The 18,061-nt window shown below is 43.0% G+C and overlaps 1 protein-coding gene across 9 annotated transcripts in view; it reads right to left on the reverse strand.

Moving 5' to 3' along the window:
* Positions 1-18,061, reverse strand: part of SYT9 (synaptotagmin 9) — a 409,891-nt gene that overhangs the window by 200,977 nt on the left and 190,853 nt on the right. For 5 of the 9 annotated variants that reach the window (XM_070074132.1, XM_070074123.1, XM_070074118.1 and 2 more), the window contains one exon: positions 13,232-13,322. The exons of the other annotated variants lie outside the window; for them this stretch is intronic. In XM_070074132.1, the coding sequence (XP_069930233.1) occupies positions 13,232-13,250 (19 nt within the window). In that variant the 5' untranslated portion in view covers positions 13,251-13,322. The remainder of the gene's footprint in view (positions 1-13,231; positions 13,323-18,061) is intronic. 9 annotated transcript variants of the gene reach the window in all.

Below are 18,061 nucleotides of genomic sequence, written 5' to 3' on the forward strand. Positions count from 1 at the left end.
AAAAAGTTCATGAACATAATTTTCTTGGCAGGTATTTCACAAAAATGAAGCTTTTAATTAACTATACCATTTCTATGCCCTACTTGTCTGATACTGGAGCATATTATTAGTAAAGTATGGCTGTCTCCCAATATGATTTTGACTTTCCTAACTTGTAAAATACTGAGTTTTTTTTTTTTTAAAAAACAGATAGGAATCTAAAATATCAGCTTTACTCAGACTATTTGCTTTATCTTTTTAAGATTTATTTTATTTATTTGAAAGAGTTACAGAGAGAGGTCGAGACAGAGACAGAGACAGAGAGAGAGAGAGGTCTTCCATCTACTGGTTCATTCCCCAAATGACCACAACGGCCAGAGCTGAGCAGATCTGAAGCCAGGAGCCAGGAGCTTTTTCTGGGTCTCCTACACAGGTGCAGGGACCCAAGGACTTAGGCCATCTTCTAGTGCTTTCCCAGGCCATAGCAGAGAGCTGAATTGGAAGTGGAGCAGCCGGGACTCAAACGCACCCATATGGGATGCTGGGGCTGCAGGCTGGGGCTTTAACCAACTGTGCCACAGCACTGGCTCCCTGACTTGGTTTTATAAATGTAAATATTACTTCATTCATTTAAAAAGTTTTATTGCTAAGTCTTTATTGTTTATTGTAATATTAACAAACCTAAGATGTCTCATTTAATGACTTACATTGCATTCAGTACATTTATCATAGGAATGTTAATTATTTTCCCAAGGCATGAGGGTTTAGAAAGAGGAAAAAGACAAAATAAAATCAGACAATATTTTGCCCTTATTATTTTAATATATTTAGTGAGAATGTCTTCTGAACATTTTATTTTGACAGGCAGAAAGAAAACTCAAAGAGGGAGAGGCAAAGAGAAAGGAAGAAGGAAACAGAAACAGAAGAGACAACAACTCCCATAGACTGGTTCACTCCCCAGAAGCCTGCAATAGCCCCAGTGACCGAAGTCAGGAGCCAGGAACTCAACCCTGGTGATTCAGTTACTGGAGCCATCACCACCGCCTCCTAAGGTCTACAAAAGCAGAAAGGAAATTGGGAGTGGATCTAGGCATCAAACCCAGGCACTTCAATATGGGATCCGGTGGGTTAACCTGCATCTTAATCATTGCTCCAGGGGCTTACCCTGATTTCCATTTTCTTTTTTTCTTTTTAAGATTTATTTTTTCATTTGACAGTCAGAGTTACAGATAGAGAAGGAGAGCGAGAGAGAGGGAGAGGGATCTTCCATCTGCTGGTTTCACTTTGCAGGTGGCTGCAATGGCCAGAGCTGGAGTTACATTTGGCTCCATTTGGTCAGAGTTGGATTGGAAGGCGAACAGCTGGACATGAACTGGAGCCATATGGGATGCTGGCATTGCAGGAGGTAGCTTTACCTGCTCTGCCACAACACAGGCCCCTGACCTGATTTCCTAAACATTTAAAGTATCAGGTACTGTAGAAATAACTCTGACCCTCTTCTGACAATTCCTCATCTTTTTTTTTTTTAAAAGGTTTATTTTTATTTACTTGAAAGAGTTACAGAGAGAGGTCTTCCATCCACTGGTTCACTCCCCAGATGGCCACAATGGACAGAGCTGTGCCGGTCCAAAGCCAGGAGCTTCTTTCAGATCTCCCATGCGGGTGCAGGGGCCCAAGGACTTGGGCCATCTTCTACTGCTTTCCCAGGCCATAGCAGAGCTGGATCGGAAGAGCAGCCGGGACTAGACCAGCGCCCAAATGGGATGCTGGTGCTGCAGGCCAGAGCTTTAACCCACTGCACCACAGCGCCGGCCCCAGTTCCTCATCTTTTAAACTGCATTCTTAGGGCCACTATTTACTGCTGTCCTAGAGTTTCCCTGGATCCAATCTGATGATTGTTTCACTACAGGGTGTGAAGCAAACCCTAGGACATCATCGTTTACTCTAAAGGCAGATGCTACAGAGCTTTGGTTTTGTGAAGCTTCCCAATTTCACTCAATTCCCACACACTGAGGCACTGGAAAGACAGCTGAGACTGGGTCACTGAAGCTGAGACAACATAAAAATTAAAAGATCAAAAAACCAAAACAAATGTAATGGAAAAGAGCTGCCGTTTTAATCTTTATCAGCCTGCAGAGTAGATCCTCTAAAACTGAACCTGTGGGGATTAGATCTTGCCCCAGAGAAGCCTACAGTAATCCACACGTAAACGGCCTCTGAAGCAGTGTGGAGTGACAACCAATGGATGCTTCTACCAACAGCATATGGAAGAAAAAAAGAAACACTTAGGGAGATTTTACAGTTCTCTTTGTGGACTCTTTCTGAAATAGATTCTATAATGTGATGAATTTTAGCTCCTTGAAAATTAAAGTAATACACACAAAGCACTTTAAAAGCCCCAGAAGAAGGATGACCTACAAATTCGGGATATTACAGTGACATTAAATCTGAAATAACAGTCACATTGGAACAGATTAAAGAGGAGCAAGCATCACTATTTTCTTATTCCCTCTGAATTTGGGAAGCTTTCAGAGGTAACTCAACTATGCCAAAAACCGACATCCATATTAGTTGAAAAAAAATTGAAAATATGTTTAATCGGATATTTTCTGAATAAACTGTTAAAAGCAGTTCTATTGCAGTCTCTTCATTCATGTATAGCATGCTTTCTGTTTCACAGGTTTTTCTGACAAGTGAGCACACTGGCAAGGATGCGCTACAAGCCTTCAGGAACAAGTAGCCATGTTTATCTGTAACCTGATGGCCTAGTTAAAAGGAGTTTATTTACCATATGATTATCCTAAATTAGGAACAAATGATAATCATATTATATGTCCAGCACTAAAAAATTTCATGATTTTACTTGGTGCTAATACATCCTATGACTATATTTTCTACAGAATTTATTAGCTGCCAATTTATTATCTGCTAACAGCAACTGTTGATACTAAATACTTCATTTCTACTATAGTTAACAAAAATGGATCAATGATATGTAAAAACACAATTTGTGTTTGATTTCCTCACCTAATATATGATAAAGTTTCATAACAAGGGTTTGAGCATTTATTTTGACAATGGGGCTATAATCCATGTAGGCCATGAAAACCATAAATGCATGTCATTTATCAACCTGGGTAAAATATCTCTGCACATGAGACTGATTTGTAAGTGTCACTTCTGAGGACTGACTTAGTCACTTAGGGGACAGGGCAGTCGCATCTTCAAAAGTTTCCTGACGGCCAGCGCCACGGTTCACTAGGCTAATCCTCCACCTGCGGCGCTGGTACCTCGGGGTTCTAGTCCCGGTTGCTCCTTTTCCAGTCCAGCTCTCTGCTGTGGCCTGGGAAGGCAGTGGAGGATGGCCCAAATCCTTGGGCCCTGCACCCGCATGGGATACCAGGAGGAGACACCTGGTTCCTGGCTTTGGATTGGCGCAGCGCACCGGCCGTGGCGGCCTTTTGGGGGGTAAACCAACGGAAGGAAGACCTTTCTCTCTCTCTCTCTCTCTCTCTAACTCTGCCTGTCAAAAGAAAAAAAAGTTTCCTGATTAATTGTGATGCATACTTGGAAATGAGAAACACTTTTCCCCAAACCTTCAAGTTATGAAGTGCTTAAGAATTCAACCTTTCCTCCCTCAACTTGATTTCCACTAACTTTTTCACAAAGGCCTAACAGTTAACTGCCCTGAACACCTGTACCATATGTAATATATAATATACTCACCCTTAAATTGTTAAAAAGTGATTTGTTAAAAAAAAAAAAAACTCGACTTCTGGTAGTAAACCTGATAAATCATATACCCACCCTCCCTTGTCAATCAGGAATCCCTATTTCATATCATTGTATCAACTATTTTATCTCTTAAATATCCTTAAGGCATCTTTATTATCTTAAAATATTCCTTCAACACTTCTGCCTAGGCAAAAGCTAATAGTCTACCACCTGTTATTGTTTTTTCAAAATCCCCTAGCTCTGAATCTCATATTGCTTGACTGCACCTCCGTATTCCAACTTCCCATCTTTATTGCAAACATAGGTCATTCCTCAGATGGCTTCCACCACTCCTGACCTAGCCTATTTGCTGGCTTATTGTCACGTTCTCCAAAACTACTTTTGTCATAATTCTTTGTTATTCAATATCCATGTAGATAACACTTCACAAACCTTGATCCATCAGTTCTTTGAGTTCCTTTCTTGGGCTAATTTGTCTCCATCCTACCTTATAGTCTTACTCTCCACATCATGCCCTGGACCTGGTGATACCAACAACTGCAGCTCTTTCTTCATGTTGACTTCAAACAGCCTACCCTCTGTCCTCCTCCTTTTTGCTGCATTTCCAACAACATTCTACGCCCCCCCCCCATAAGGATCTATAATCCATTAACCCTACCACATTGTTACTATTCCTAATCCTCTTCTGTGTCCTATTTTCTCTCTCTCCTCACTCCAGTGACAATTCAAAGTCAATCATTCCATTCTACATAGCCTTAACTCTTCTGCTACAATTTCATTGTTATACAAACACACCACTCTAGTTTAAACACAGAGTTCTCTTGGGACTGGGCCCATGGTGCAGCAGGTTAAGCCACTGCCTGCAATGTCAGCGTCCCATATGGGTGCTGGTTCATGTCCCCGTTGCTCCACTTCTAATTCAGCTCTCTGCTAATGCACCTGGGAAAGCAGCAGCAGTTGGCCCAAGTGCTTGGGCCCTTGCTTCCCATGTGGGAGACCAGAATGGAGTTCTGGGTTCCTTGCTTCTGCCTTGTCCAGCCCCAGCCATTGCGGCCATTTGGGGAGTGAACCAGCAGACAGAAGAACCTTGTCTGTCTGTCTCTCTCCCACTCCTTCTCTCAGTAACTCTACTTTTCACATAAACAAACAAATCTTTAAAAAAAAAAAAAAGCCCACTAAGTTCTCTTTCTATCCTAGGTCTATACAAACATAGTTGAATGTGGTGGAAGAAAAATGCATACCTCTATTGACAGACATGACTTTAAAATCAAAATCACCAACTTCAAGAGGGCCTTTAACATTGCCCAACAATCACCCTCCAGTTCCCTAATGTTGTTTCCACATCCCCAATCAGGCCCTTGTTCCCAACTCTCTAACACAAGTGCTTGCCAATTACTCACTGCAATGGTGTATAGTCCTCATTCTATTTGGCCTAACAGCAGCGCTTGCCAGTTGTTTATTCTCTCCTCTTTGATACAACTTCCTCAACAGTGTTGCTTGGATTTTCTTCTTCATTGCTGGTCCAACTTCATTAGTCTTCCTTGTGATTCCTCAGCTTCTCTCTAGCTTCTTAGTGTCAGAGAGTTCCAGAACTAGTACTGGTCTCTCTCTCCTCTATTCACACTGCCTGCCTTAATGATTTCAGCCAGATTCATTTTATTTTATTGTTTTTTTTTTCCTTTCAAGATCTATCTATCTATTTGAAAGAGTTACACAGAGAGAGAAGGAGAGGTGGAGGGGGTTGGTCTTCCATCCACTGGTTCATTCCCCAATTGGCCGCAACAGCCAGAGCTGCGCCAATCTGAAGCCAGGAGCCAGGAGCTTCCTTCGGGTCTCCCATGTGACTGCAGGGGCCCAAGGACTTGGGCCATCTTCCACTGATTTCCCAGGCTACAGCAGAGAGCTGGATGGGAAGTGGAGCAGCCGAGACTTGAACCAATTGGCACCCATATGAGATGCCAGCACTGCAGGCGGCGGCTTTATCCGCTATGCCAGAGCTGGCCCCAGCCAGATTCATTTTAAATATCATTTATATGCCAGCAAATCTATTGATATCTCCAATCCAGTCACTTTTTGGGAACTCCAGGTTTATATATCCAAATTCCTGGTCTATATCTACATTTGGCTCACTAATGAGCATTTCTAACTCATACATCCCAAACTGAGCTCCTAGTCATTCCTCTGAAACTTCTCCTGGAAACTCAGGCCAAAATCTTAGAGTCATTCTTGATCACTACCTTTCACCCTCCTCATCCATCCCGAAGTCAATCCTGTCAGCTCTATCTTCAAGCTGCCTAGCATCTGACCACTTCTTATCACCTCCATTGCTTCACTCTTGTCCAAGCCACCACCATGCCTCACCCACATGATTACCATAATCTCAAAACTGCTGATTCAATCTTTCCCCTTCTACAGTCTAAGTCAGATGTTAGCCCCATTTTGCTGAAAGCTTTCCAATGGCTTCCCATCTTACTCTGAATAAAATCACCTTCTTTCAAGTGACTTTAAGGCCTTACTGTCAGCTGACTATCACCGCTCTGACCTCACCTGCCACTGTTATTCTCCTTGCCACCTTCACTATAGTATTCCTGGCCAACACCTAAATACAACAGGCAGGCCTCTGCCCCAGGACTTTTATTCCTGCTGATCTCCTGCCTGGAATGTCCCTCCTACTGACTTGTGCCCGTCTCGTCCCTGCATCTCCAGACCTTTTTATGCATACATTAACTTCTCAGCGATGCCATTTTAGCCTCCATGCCTTATTGTCTTTCCATGTTTCATTTTTCCCTCAGCACATATTAGTATCTAACATAGCACATGGTTAATGTAGGGATTATCATTTTACTCTAACAGACATGTAGGCTACATGGTGACAAAGTTTTTAATATCTGTTCATTCAATGCTACTGTATGAACTATGACCTATATACACACAATGCTGTATCTAGGTCTTTAGGAAATGTATATACAGTCATGTGCCCCATAACAATATTTTGGTCAGCAGCACATTGCATACATCACAGTGATTCTGGGAGATTATAATGGAGCTGAAAAATGATTGCCTAGTGATGTTGTACACATTTTAATGTCATAGCACAATGCATTACTCTCATGTTTGTGGTGATGATGGTCTAAACAAACCTACTGAGCTGCCAATTGTATGAAAGTAAAGCACAATTTGTGTCACAATACTTGATAATAATCAACTATGCTACTGATTTACATATTTACTATGCTGAACATTTATTATTAGAGAATATTCCTACTTATCAGAAGAACAGCACCTAACTATAAAACAGTGTGTTCTGTTACATTGGCAGCAGCCTCGTGTGCCTCATATTTAGTGCATCTCAATCATACCAAGAGGCCACATAGAGTGACCTGTACCATCTAAGTTTGTGTAAGTATACACTGAAGTGTCCATGCAGCAACAAAATTGCCTAGCCATGCATTTCTCAGAAGGTATCCCTGTGGTTACGCAATTCATAACTGCATCTAAGTCACAGGCACACAGGAAATGCTCAACAAACAGAGAACGAGTAAATGAATGACAGCCCCCATTATAACCTCTACAGTCTACCTCAACCCAGGCTCCAGAATTACCCGATTAAAAGATAAATCCGATCACCTCAATTTTCAACTCAAGCTCTTCAATGTTCTGCAGTGCTATAACTGATTCAAATGGAAACATCTTCAGTAGCCAGGGATGTCCTATAAACGTGATAAGCAAAGTGCCTGTGTATACGGTGGGGAAGGTACTCTACAAAAGGTACACAATGTGTGACTCACCCAAGGGCATTCGATTCCTTTATTTTAAAGAACTGTACCTGTTACTTGGAACCCCCACACACAGAATAAGTCTAGCTTATCTCCTCAGTCTAGCTTGTTGGGCCCTTGGCAGGCCTACCATGCTTACTTCCTTCTGGGCCCCCTAACATCAGAGAAAACAGACTGTGAACATCCACAGACTAGACAACTGCAACTCAACTGAACACATTGTTTTTTCATTATTAAATAACCATGCAAGGAAGCAAGATGTCACTATTGGCATAGTCAGAAATTATGTCTGGAACCCAGATGTTTGAACAGCTGACTTCATTTGCTAAAGGCAGTTTTTACAACATTCTGGAGAAATCGCACTTGAGTTTCAGGCTAACATGATGATAGACCTAAATAGGTATTCTTCCATTCAGTGACGCCAACATGCCAGGACCTTAACTTAGATAGGAAGAACATAACTGTCTCCAGCTGAAGTCCACTTCCCAGGAAGATTTGAGACACTGCACTCACAGAATTTCCTCCTCCTGAAATGTGCTGTTGTACTTTTCTGAGAATGGATCTATTGGGCTCACTGCAGTAAGCTGTATTTATGTTCAAAATTTCTGTGTCACAGTGCTCCAGCCCAGTCCTCAACAGAGCTTTGACAATGGCATTCAAAGACTTCCATGATCTGACCAGTATTTACCAGAGCAGATTCACCTTTCAACTTCCTCCACACGTGAGCTCCTATTGCCAAGGTGCCATCCTCTCCTGTCTCATCACCTTTGTCAATTCCTACAATGCCCTTCCTACCCACAAGTTCCAGGCAAGCTGCTCCACCCAAGGAGAGGCTTCTCTGGAAAGACTGCAGATCCACTCAAGTCAGATAATTACTTTGCTCCTCTTCCTGCACTATATCCAGTACATATCTTTCTTCCCAGCTTTATTAATTGCAATTATTGTTTTATCTCAATTCCATAGGGGCAGTAAGCATGTCTAATGTATCTCTGAATTGCTGATGCTTAATCTAGTACATGGCACTTAGGAGGCACTCAGTGACTATTTCCTTGAATTTAATTTAATTATAATTAGAAAAGATTGACCAGATCAGTGTGGATAAAGGACATGTAAGTCCAGGATAGGGCTGTGTGGAACAGGGTGGGAAAGAAAACTAAAGGCAGGAGCAAAATTATATAACAATATTTTTTCATATCCCAGATAAACTAAGAGAATACTTTGCATTGGAAAAGAATGTTACAATGACAATTCATTTACTTAAGTTCCCTTGAACATTAAGTGGCTGTCTAGTGTAACAGACTGATTATAGACATACCACCTGGGTTCATTCACCATGCAGTCCTCCTCCCATGTACTAGCTTAATAGAATACCTACATTCTAACTAATGCAAATTAAGAAAAACGTTAAGATAATCAAAAAATAAATTGGCACACGCCAATATCACTATGCCAAAGTGATCTTACCATGCCTACCTCCATGCAGTTTTATCCAATGTTATCCACTTAAAATGCCTTCTTGGGGCAGGTGTTTACTCAGTGATTAAAATGTTGGTTAAGATGCCTAAGTTCTGGGGCAGGCGCTGCAGCACAGCAGATTAAAGCCCCGGCCTTCAGTGCTGGCATCCTATATGGATTCTGGTTCAAGCCCTGGCTGTTCCACTTCCAATCCAGCTCCTTGCTGATGCGCCTGGGAAAGCAGTGAAGGATGGCCCAAGTCCTTGGGCCCCTGCACTCGTGTGGGAGACCTGGAGGAAGCTCCTGACTCCTGGCTTCAGATTGGCCCAGCTGTGGCCATTTGGGGAGTGAACCAGCAGATGGATGACCTCCCTCTCTCTCTCTCTTCCTCTCTCTGTAACTCTTTCAAATAAATAAAATAAATCTTAAAAAAAAAAAAAAAAAAAAGATGCCTGTTTCCCACATCTGAGTGCCCAGGTTGAATACCTGGCTGTTGCTCCTGACCATAGCTTTCTGTTACTCCAGAAGCCAGAAGGCAGTGGTGATGGCTCCATGAGTTGGGTTCCTGCCTCGCAATGCATTCCCAGCTCCCAATTTCAGCCTGACCCAGCCGTGATCATTGTGGGTATTTAGGGAGTGAACTAAAAGATAGGAGCTCCGTCTGCCTCCAAATTGAAAAAACAACAAAAGATGCTTCTCTAGTATAGTCCACCTTTCCCCCCCACCCCCACCCCCCCCCAGGCAGAGTTAGACAATGAGAGAAAGAGAGACAGAGAGAAAGGTCTTCCTTCTGTTGGTTTACTCCCCAGATGGCTGCTACGGCCCACGTGCTGCACCGATCCAAAGCCAGGGGCCAGGTGCTTCCTCCTGGTCTCCCATGTGGGTACAGGGCCCAAGCACTTGGCCCATTCTTCACTGCCTTCCTGGGCCACAGCAGAGGGCTGGACTAGAAGAGGAGCAACCGGGACAGAATCCGGCACCCCAACCGTGGCTAGAACCCGGGGTGCCGGTGCCGCAGGCAGAGGATTAGCCTAGTGAGCTGCAGCGCTGGCCCTAGTCCATCATTTTAATACCTTTTCCAAGCTCTCTTGTTTTAAGACTATTTCCCTTTTCCTCCTATTCTGCAGGATTGTGTCTTTCTTGATGTGCCACTCTGTTCTTCAATCATAGAATTAATCTGGTATTCATATTTGGCATTTGGTTTAAAAAGTTTTAGCATAATTTCTAGTGTTCTATATATCATGTGTTTGCAAATTATAAATTACTTGAGGACTGGCAATCACATTTACTTCTTTGTGAATGTCTGTGTAACATGAAATTTCATGAATAATGGACACTAAATAATGAAAACTGAAAAAAATCTATTAAAAAGTTCAGTTCTCCCAACAACAAAAAATATAAATTGAAACAGGAACCTGTTAGTTACTTAAATTCTGTTGAATTAGAAACCTTTTTTCACATTACACCATCTAATGTTAGTGAATTTACTGTTAACATGTAGAAGGGTTTGCTGGCACAGAACAACTGGAAAGCAATTTGAGCTCATTGCTGACCATGCACCATTAAAATTTTTCCAAAAAGCAAGAATGTAAAAGGAGATGTAAGATATGATTTATTCTAATGAAAAGTTAATACTAATCTTGCCCCACTAAAAATAATTAAGGGGCCAGCAGTGTGGCTCAGTGGATTAAGCTGCTGTATGCAATGTCAGCATCACATATGTGAGTGCCAATTGGAGTTCTTGCTGCTGTACTTCCGATCCAGCTACCTGCTAATGTGCCTGTAAAAGCAGCAGACGGCCCAAATGCTTAGACCCCTGCCACTCATGTGGGAGACCAGGATGGAGTTTCTGGCTCCTAGAATAAGCCTGGCCCAGCCCAGGCTATTGTGGCCATTTGGGAAGTGAACTAGCAGATGGAAGGTCTTTCTCTGTCTTTCCAATTAATTAATTAATTAATCTTTACAAAAAAAAGAAAAGTAAAAAAGGCATACCTACTCTTCTGAATATAGTCATTACAATAATTTCACAATGTCAATCATGTTAAAATTAATATTAGTAACAATGGCTAATATTTATTATTTATTATTCTTTTTCTTTAAAAGATTTATTTATTTGAAAGAAAGAGTTAGAGAGATAGAAACAGAGAGAGGTCTTCCATCCACTGGTTCACTCCCCAGACGGCCGCAAGGGCCAGAGCTGCACTGATCTGAAGTCAGGAGCCAGGAGCCTCTTCTGGGTCTCCTACGTGGGTACAGGGGCCCAAGCACTTGGGCCATCTTCCACTGCTTTCCCAGGCCATAGTAGAGAGCTGGATTGGAAGAGGAGCAGCCGGGACTAGAACTGGCACCATATGGGATACCAGCGCTTCAGGCCAGGGCTTTAACCCGCTGAGCCACACCACTGGCCCCTACTATTCGTACACTGTATATAGTGTAAGATACTAGTGTAGGGTTGCCAGTTTTTGGCATATAAAAATACAGGATTCCCAGTATAACTTGAATTTCAGGTAAACAAAAAAAATCATTATTTCATATAAGCAAAACCCAGGCAATACTTTCCACAGATTATTTGAAATTCAAATCAAACTGACTTCCTTTATTTTATCTGGATACTAGTATCCCAGATACTATCCTGTAATTCATTTTACTGTAAGCCTTTGGGCCATGACTGAAAGGAAATGTGGGCAGATGATACTTCCAATGGCAAGATCCACTTATGAACATTTACTTGAGCCCTATTATGTAGCAACCTTGCACTCCCATTTTACTGGTGAAGGAAATGAAGAACAAACTATTTGGCTCAAGGTCATTAGGCTAGTAATTGCAGGATCAGATTCTGACACCAAAGCTCTTGCTTACTGTACGTTGTCATCTTGACTTCCTGGGTGATTTCATTTTTTTTCAGGTGCACTTCTGTCAATGTTGATATAAAAGTTTGTGTGTGATAAAATACATGCACAAGGACATATGAATATTTCAAGGAGCTCTGCAAAGCCTAGTCTTTAGGGTTTGCTTTGGTCTAAAGCCAATACTAGAGGCAACCAAACAAAACTCTTCCCTTGAAAGGAAATGGGATGCACATTTACGGCTGCCAAGAGGATCAATTAGCACAGTGAAAACTTCTCCCCAGCTCAGAGTGGCTTCGCTCAGAAAGTGGCATCACATACTTACCCTTTGAATAGTACGACTGCTCTCCCACTTATGCCTCACTAAGCTCCTCCCCTTTCTCTCTCTGCTTTACCCTCTGAACTTGTTAGTTCCCTCCACTCAGTTAAGAAGGGATTATGAATTTTTTTTAAGCCAACCATATGGGAAATTGCACATACACACACAAATACAGAAGTGCCAGTGTGCTTTATCAGTGAAAGCAATGCCTATGCTCCATACATAATAGGGAATTTCAGGGTGATTTCCCCAGACGTGTCAGCTTAAGTGTTCCCTGAGAGTTTAGCCCGCATCAAAGTTTGTGCCTTTGATTGTTTGTTTCAGAAGAGGCAGCTGGCCACAGGGCTGCTTGTGATGCCTTTCCCACACTTTGCTTTTGTTTTTCCCTCCTGATAATTGCCTCATGACTAAACCACTCACTGGTCCATGTAGAGGAATCCCACAGAGATGAAAACACACTTGCTTAAATAAAATATTTATGAAGAAGCCCTAAAATGTCACTGAAGTAAATGCAAATTAGTTCTTCACATATTGTGCATCCAATATGCCACTCATTCCTTAGAAGACTCTATTTCCTGATTGCAATTAACATTAATTTTTAAAAATTAATCCCATTTTGCATAATCATGCCAACATCTATTCACAAAAATCCAGTGTTTTAAGAGTGATTCTCGAAAGAGAGACAGATTTTCTACCCGCTGGATACCTCCTGAAACGCCCACAATTGCTGGGGCTGGGCTAGGTCGGGGCCAGGATCCAGGAGCTCCATCTGGGTCTCCCACGTGGTGGCGGGAACCTAACCATTATAGCCATCATCATCTGCCTCCTAGGGCACACACCAGTATGAAGCTGGATCAGAAGTAGTGGTGGAGGGCCGCTGCCTCTGCCTCTAGCACTAGCATTGCATATGGGTGGAGGTTTGAGTCCCAGCTGCTCCACTTTCAACTCAGCTGCCTGCTAATGTGCTTGGGAAAGCAATGAAGATAGCCCTTTGGTCCGCTACACCCATGTGGGAGACCTGATTGAAGTTCTTAGCTCCTGCCTTCTGCCTGGCCCAGCCCTGACCACTGCAGCCATCTAGGGAGTGAACTAGCAGATGAAGTGTTCTTGTAATTTTTTACCTTTCATTAAAATAAGCATGCAGCTTGTTACTATCCAAGGTATAGCCTTCGTTTTTCCTCTCCATTAATTTCTTGTAATGGCTCTCCACGTCTTTCAGTTACATATGAGAAAAACAAAAGTAAAATCTTATTAATAAAAAAAGTGATTCTCTGACTGTCTTAGAAAATTTGAATTGACTATAATATTTAATCCTAATGGTTACTTTGGAATTTTCCTTAGCAACCATAATTATTATTTTACATGCACATCTTTCAATAAGTAATTTCACTATAATTCAATACAAGGTGACATTAACAAAGGTATCACATTCTAGCCTTTCAATGAAATACTATTTGGACAAGATTTTCTTGTTTTTTTTTCTTCCTGAAAATTGGGAGGATCCATAATATTTTCAGAGTTTTTTTTTTTTTTTTTTTTTTGACAGATAGAGTTAGACAGTGAGAGACAGAGAGAAAGGTCTTCTTCCTTCCATTGGTTCACCCCCTGAAATGGCCGCCATGGCCAGCGTGCTGAATTGATCTGAAGCCAGGAACCAGATGCTTCCTCCTGGTCTCCCATGCGGGTGCAGGAGCCCAAGCACTTGGGCCATCCTCCACTGCCCCCCCAGGCCACAGCAGAGAGCTGGAATGGAAAAGGAGCAACTGGGACTAGAACCTGGCACCCATATGGGATGCCAGCAACTCAGGCAGAGGATTAACCAAGTGAGCCACAGCACCGGCCCTCAGAGTTCTTAAAATAAATCCTTGGGATGATATTGTCCAAAGAAAGTTAGGAGGCCAGCGCCGCGACTCACTTGGCTAATCTTCCGCCTGTGGCGCTGGCACCCCGGGTTCTAGTCCAGGTCAGGGCGCCGGATCTGTCCCAGTGGCTCCTCTTCCAGTACAGCTCTCTGCTGTGGCATGGGAAGGCAGTGAAGAATGGCCCAAATGCTTGGGCCCTGCACCCGCATGGGAGACCAGGAGGAAGCACCTGGCTCCTGGCTTCGGATCAGCGCGGTGCAGCACGTGGGCCATAGCGGCCATTTGGGGAGTGAACCAATGGAAAAAGGAAGACCTTTCTCTCTAACTCTGCCTGTCAAAAAAAAAAAAAAATTAGGAATCAGTTGATATGACTACTAACTGTACAAGGGGTAACAGGTTCCCAGTTCTTGATACCACCTTTCCTGATTTTGCAAGAAAGAAATGTGAGCTGAGCTGAACAAGATTAGGTAGATTTGTCCTTTACCTGATGGCCTTGAAAGCTGTCTTCCCTATGTGACTTTTGATCAAAATAAAAAGATGCAGGGCTTCTAGATCAGAAGGATCACCTGAAGTTAGTGTTGTCTGAAATGAGCGTCTCGATTCTCCTGAGGTGGAACTGAAAGCCTTTAATACACTGGAACTCTACCTGGCTTTGGACCAACCCCAGGATAAAAAACAGAGCTGCCTCTTCTGAACACACCACTGTGCTACTGCTGTAGAGTTCAACAGCTGGCATGAGGGAATTCACTGTAAAAGGGGAGAGGGGGAGAGAGAGGGAGGGAGGGAGGGAGGGAGGGAGGGAGGGAGGGAGGGAGGAAGGGAGAGAGAGAAACAGAGAGAGAGAAACAGAGAGAGAGAAAGGGAGAGAAAGTTGCCTTCCACCTAGCTGCACACTACAATCGACTGATGAACTTAAAAATACCCTGATACCAAGCCCTTCACCCAGAAATTATGATGTAATCAGTCCAGAATACAGCCCAGTCATTGAGAGCTTTTGGTTTGTTTCATTTTGTTTGTTAGAGTTCTCTAGTATTTCTATTGGGCAGCCAAAAGGAAAAACCACTGGTCCAGAGAAAGCTTTTCTTGACTGCAATAATTTTCACTTGAAGAGAAGCGTCACTGAAGATGAGTCCTAAGGTTCGCTTCACGCCCTGACACGGTGAACATTTTCTAGCCCTGGGTGCAGACACTGAGAGCATGCAGAAATATCCGCAGAATATAAAGTTGGAATATGAGCAGAGAAATTTCTATCCTGGATTACAGAATTCATAGCCAAAACACCAAGCAGAATCTTATAACTAGAGAGTTTAACCTACTTGGGGATTAAACCTATTACACAAGCACAGAATAGAAGAAGTAGGTCTAAGTGTGGCTCTTATGAAAAATACCTAGGAAATGTTCACTGACAATAACTCCTCTATTCTTAATACATGCGGTGAAACTGCCCAACAAGCTACTTTGACTTAGACCAATTCTTTTCTTTTTTCTTCAAATGGAATCTATGGCCTTGGGCTAGTTTACTTCGCTGCAGTTCAGACAGTCTACTCATATATATCCATTACTTTCAGCCATGTTTCTCAAACGTTAATGCGCCTATGCCTCACCCAAGATTCGGAATTTGCAAACTCACACGCAGTGGGTCTGGGGCGAGCCTGAGAATCTGCATGTCTAACAACCTCTCCGAGGCTGCTGATGCTGCTGGTCTTAGAAGGCTGTTAAGAGGACTAAGTGAAATGACCTACATACAGTGCCTAGCACAGACACGCTTGGCACCCCACAGAAGAAAAGGCCTACAAGGAAAATGATAAAAACATGTTTAAAACCTAGGAGTTCTATGATCCACTCGTCCCTTCTTTTTCAGCTGGAAATAGTGGGTCCAGAGAAGTTATCTCCTAATAGCCAAGGGTATATAATGTAAACAAGGGATAAGAGTAATTCTTTTTGACTGCAAAAAGTATAATCAAGATCCATGAGAAGTTTAAGAGAGCTTTTAATTCCCCACAAAGGAGAAACATCCCCAAAATAAGTGCTGTTCTATAACCAATTAACTCTCTTGACAGTTAAGTATCCAATTACAAAAGAGGAGTTAAACCAACTGGTGATGTTAAAGGAGATATTCAAGAGTGGATGCTGGACCTGGGGTTCAGACTCTGGATGGGATCCCTGCACTCCATATCAGAGTACCTAGGATTGAGTCTCAGCTCTGTTCCTAATTCCAGCTTCCTGTTAATGTGCACCTTAGGAGGCAGCAGTGATGACTCCAGTCTCACCCACGTAGGAGACCTGGATTGCATTTCTACCTCCCAGCTCTGGCTGTTCCAGACTTTAGGGAATGAACTACAAGATGGAGGGATCTGTCTCTCTCTCTCTCACTCTCACTCTCTCCCTCTCCCTCCCTCCCTCTTAAGTGATTAAAAAAAAATTCATATCTTAAGTCACTGCTTAAGACATCTTGGCTGTCTAACAAGCTATCACACACTTAACACGTACAAAAAGTGAAAAGCCAAACTGGTATCCCTCCCTACTCCAATCCTCTTCCTGAAACCTTGCTCTGCTCAGTAAATGGATTGCTTAGGTCAAAAAACCATAGAATCATCCTTAACTCATCTTCCCTAATACTCCATGCCCCTTTCATCAATAAATATGAGTGGACGCACCTTCAAATTCTGCCTATAAACCAATTACTTCTCACCACCTCCATTACAATGATCCTAGTTGAAGCCACAATCGCTCCTTTCTGGATTCTTGAAATAGCTTCCTATCAGGTTTCTGTCTTCATCTTTTCTCTTCTACAGTATTTTCTCCACACAGCATTCGGAGTGTTGCCATTTTGGGGCTCAATACCTTCTAATGGTTTTGTATCTTGTTCACAGGAAAAATCAAAGTCCTTATAATGGTTTACAAGACCCTACATGATCTTCCTTCTGCATCCTTGACCGTGTATTCCTTGTCACTCTCCATCATTTTCACTTGTGTCCAGCAACCCCTTACGTCAGGGTCTTATCAATGGTGCTCTGACCTAGGACCTTTGCACTTACGCTCTCCTCTGCTTACAAGGCTATGATCTGTGATCTGTAAGTGTATGTCCCACACATGAAACAACATGAAGACATTCAACAGAGCATTCTAATTGCTCTCTATGGAAGAGAGCTCACACACAGTTTAAAGATCAGCATTTTACTTTCCACAAGTTAGTATGGATGACAGACTGGCATTCCAGTTCCAGTTGCAACTCAGGCTCACTCTTAAAAATCACACTTCCTGAAATCCTCTGTTAATACCAAGTGAGGGAAGACCTGGTGCTACATTCTCCTTCAGGGAACTACAATCACCTGGGCAAATAATAACCCTTTTGATGGATCAGATCCATTGATCTGTGATCCAGCCTTACCTTACTCTTGAATAAATGAGCCAGCATCCTAGAGGTAGTGATAGTTCTCCTGTCCACAAGGAATTTTATCTGCTTTTCTCCTTTGATAACCAAAGCCCTTAATGGATCTTGAGAAAAATCTGGCTAACACTTGGTGGCCCTGGATGGAGAACGGACAGAGAGAGCTGCCATGTGCCATTGAGGTGGATTCCTTCACAGGAAAGGATGTCACCCAGTCCCAGGCCACTCTCCCTGGGAGCCATGCCCCAGACCTGCTGCACGTGGTTGTTCTGGTTTGCACCACACAACAGCAGAGACTCCATTCCATAGTATTGTGTGCTGCAGCCATCTCCAGCCACTGAGCTTTCAGGGCTTAGAGACAGAAAGTCGCCCCTGGCTTGGACAAACAGCTCCCGAGGAACGGAGATAAATGCACTTGATGCAAGAGTGAATGCGAGCAGGGCAGAGAGGAGGAAAATGAAGGCTATCTGGCTTGAGCCGAGGTGGCCTGCAGGGGAGGGTGCGCTTTGGAGGTCATCTTCAGCCTCTTTTCCTCTCACCTTGCCCTGTGCAGTCCTCCACACCTATCTCAGGAGCAGGCTACTTTCCCACACAAACCAAAGGGCCAGAGGGGCCTGCGGCTACCTCAGAACCCTGTGCCCTAGTTTGGAAAACACATACACACAGTGCTGCTTTTGGGAACTTACAGAGCAGCCAGG

The sequence above is a fragment of the Oryctolagus cuniculus genome, chromosome 1, assembly GCF_964237555.1.
Source record: "Oryctolagus cuniculus chromosome 1, mOryCun1.1, whole genome shotgun sequence".
Lineage (NCBI taxonomy): Eukaryota > Metazoa > Chordata > Mammalia > Lagomorpha > Leporidae > Oryctolagus > Oryctolagus cuniculus.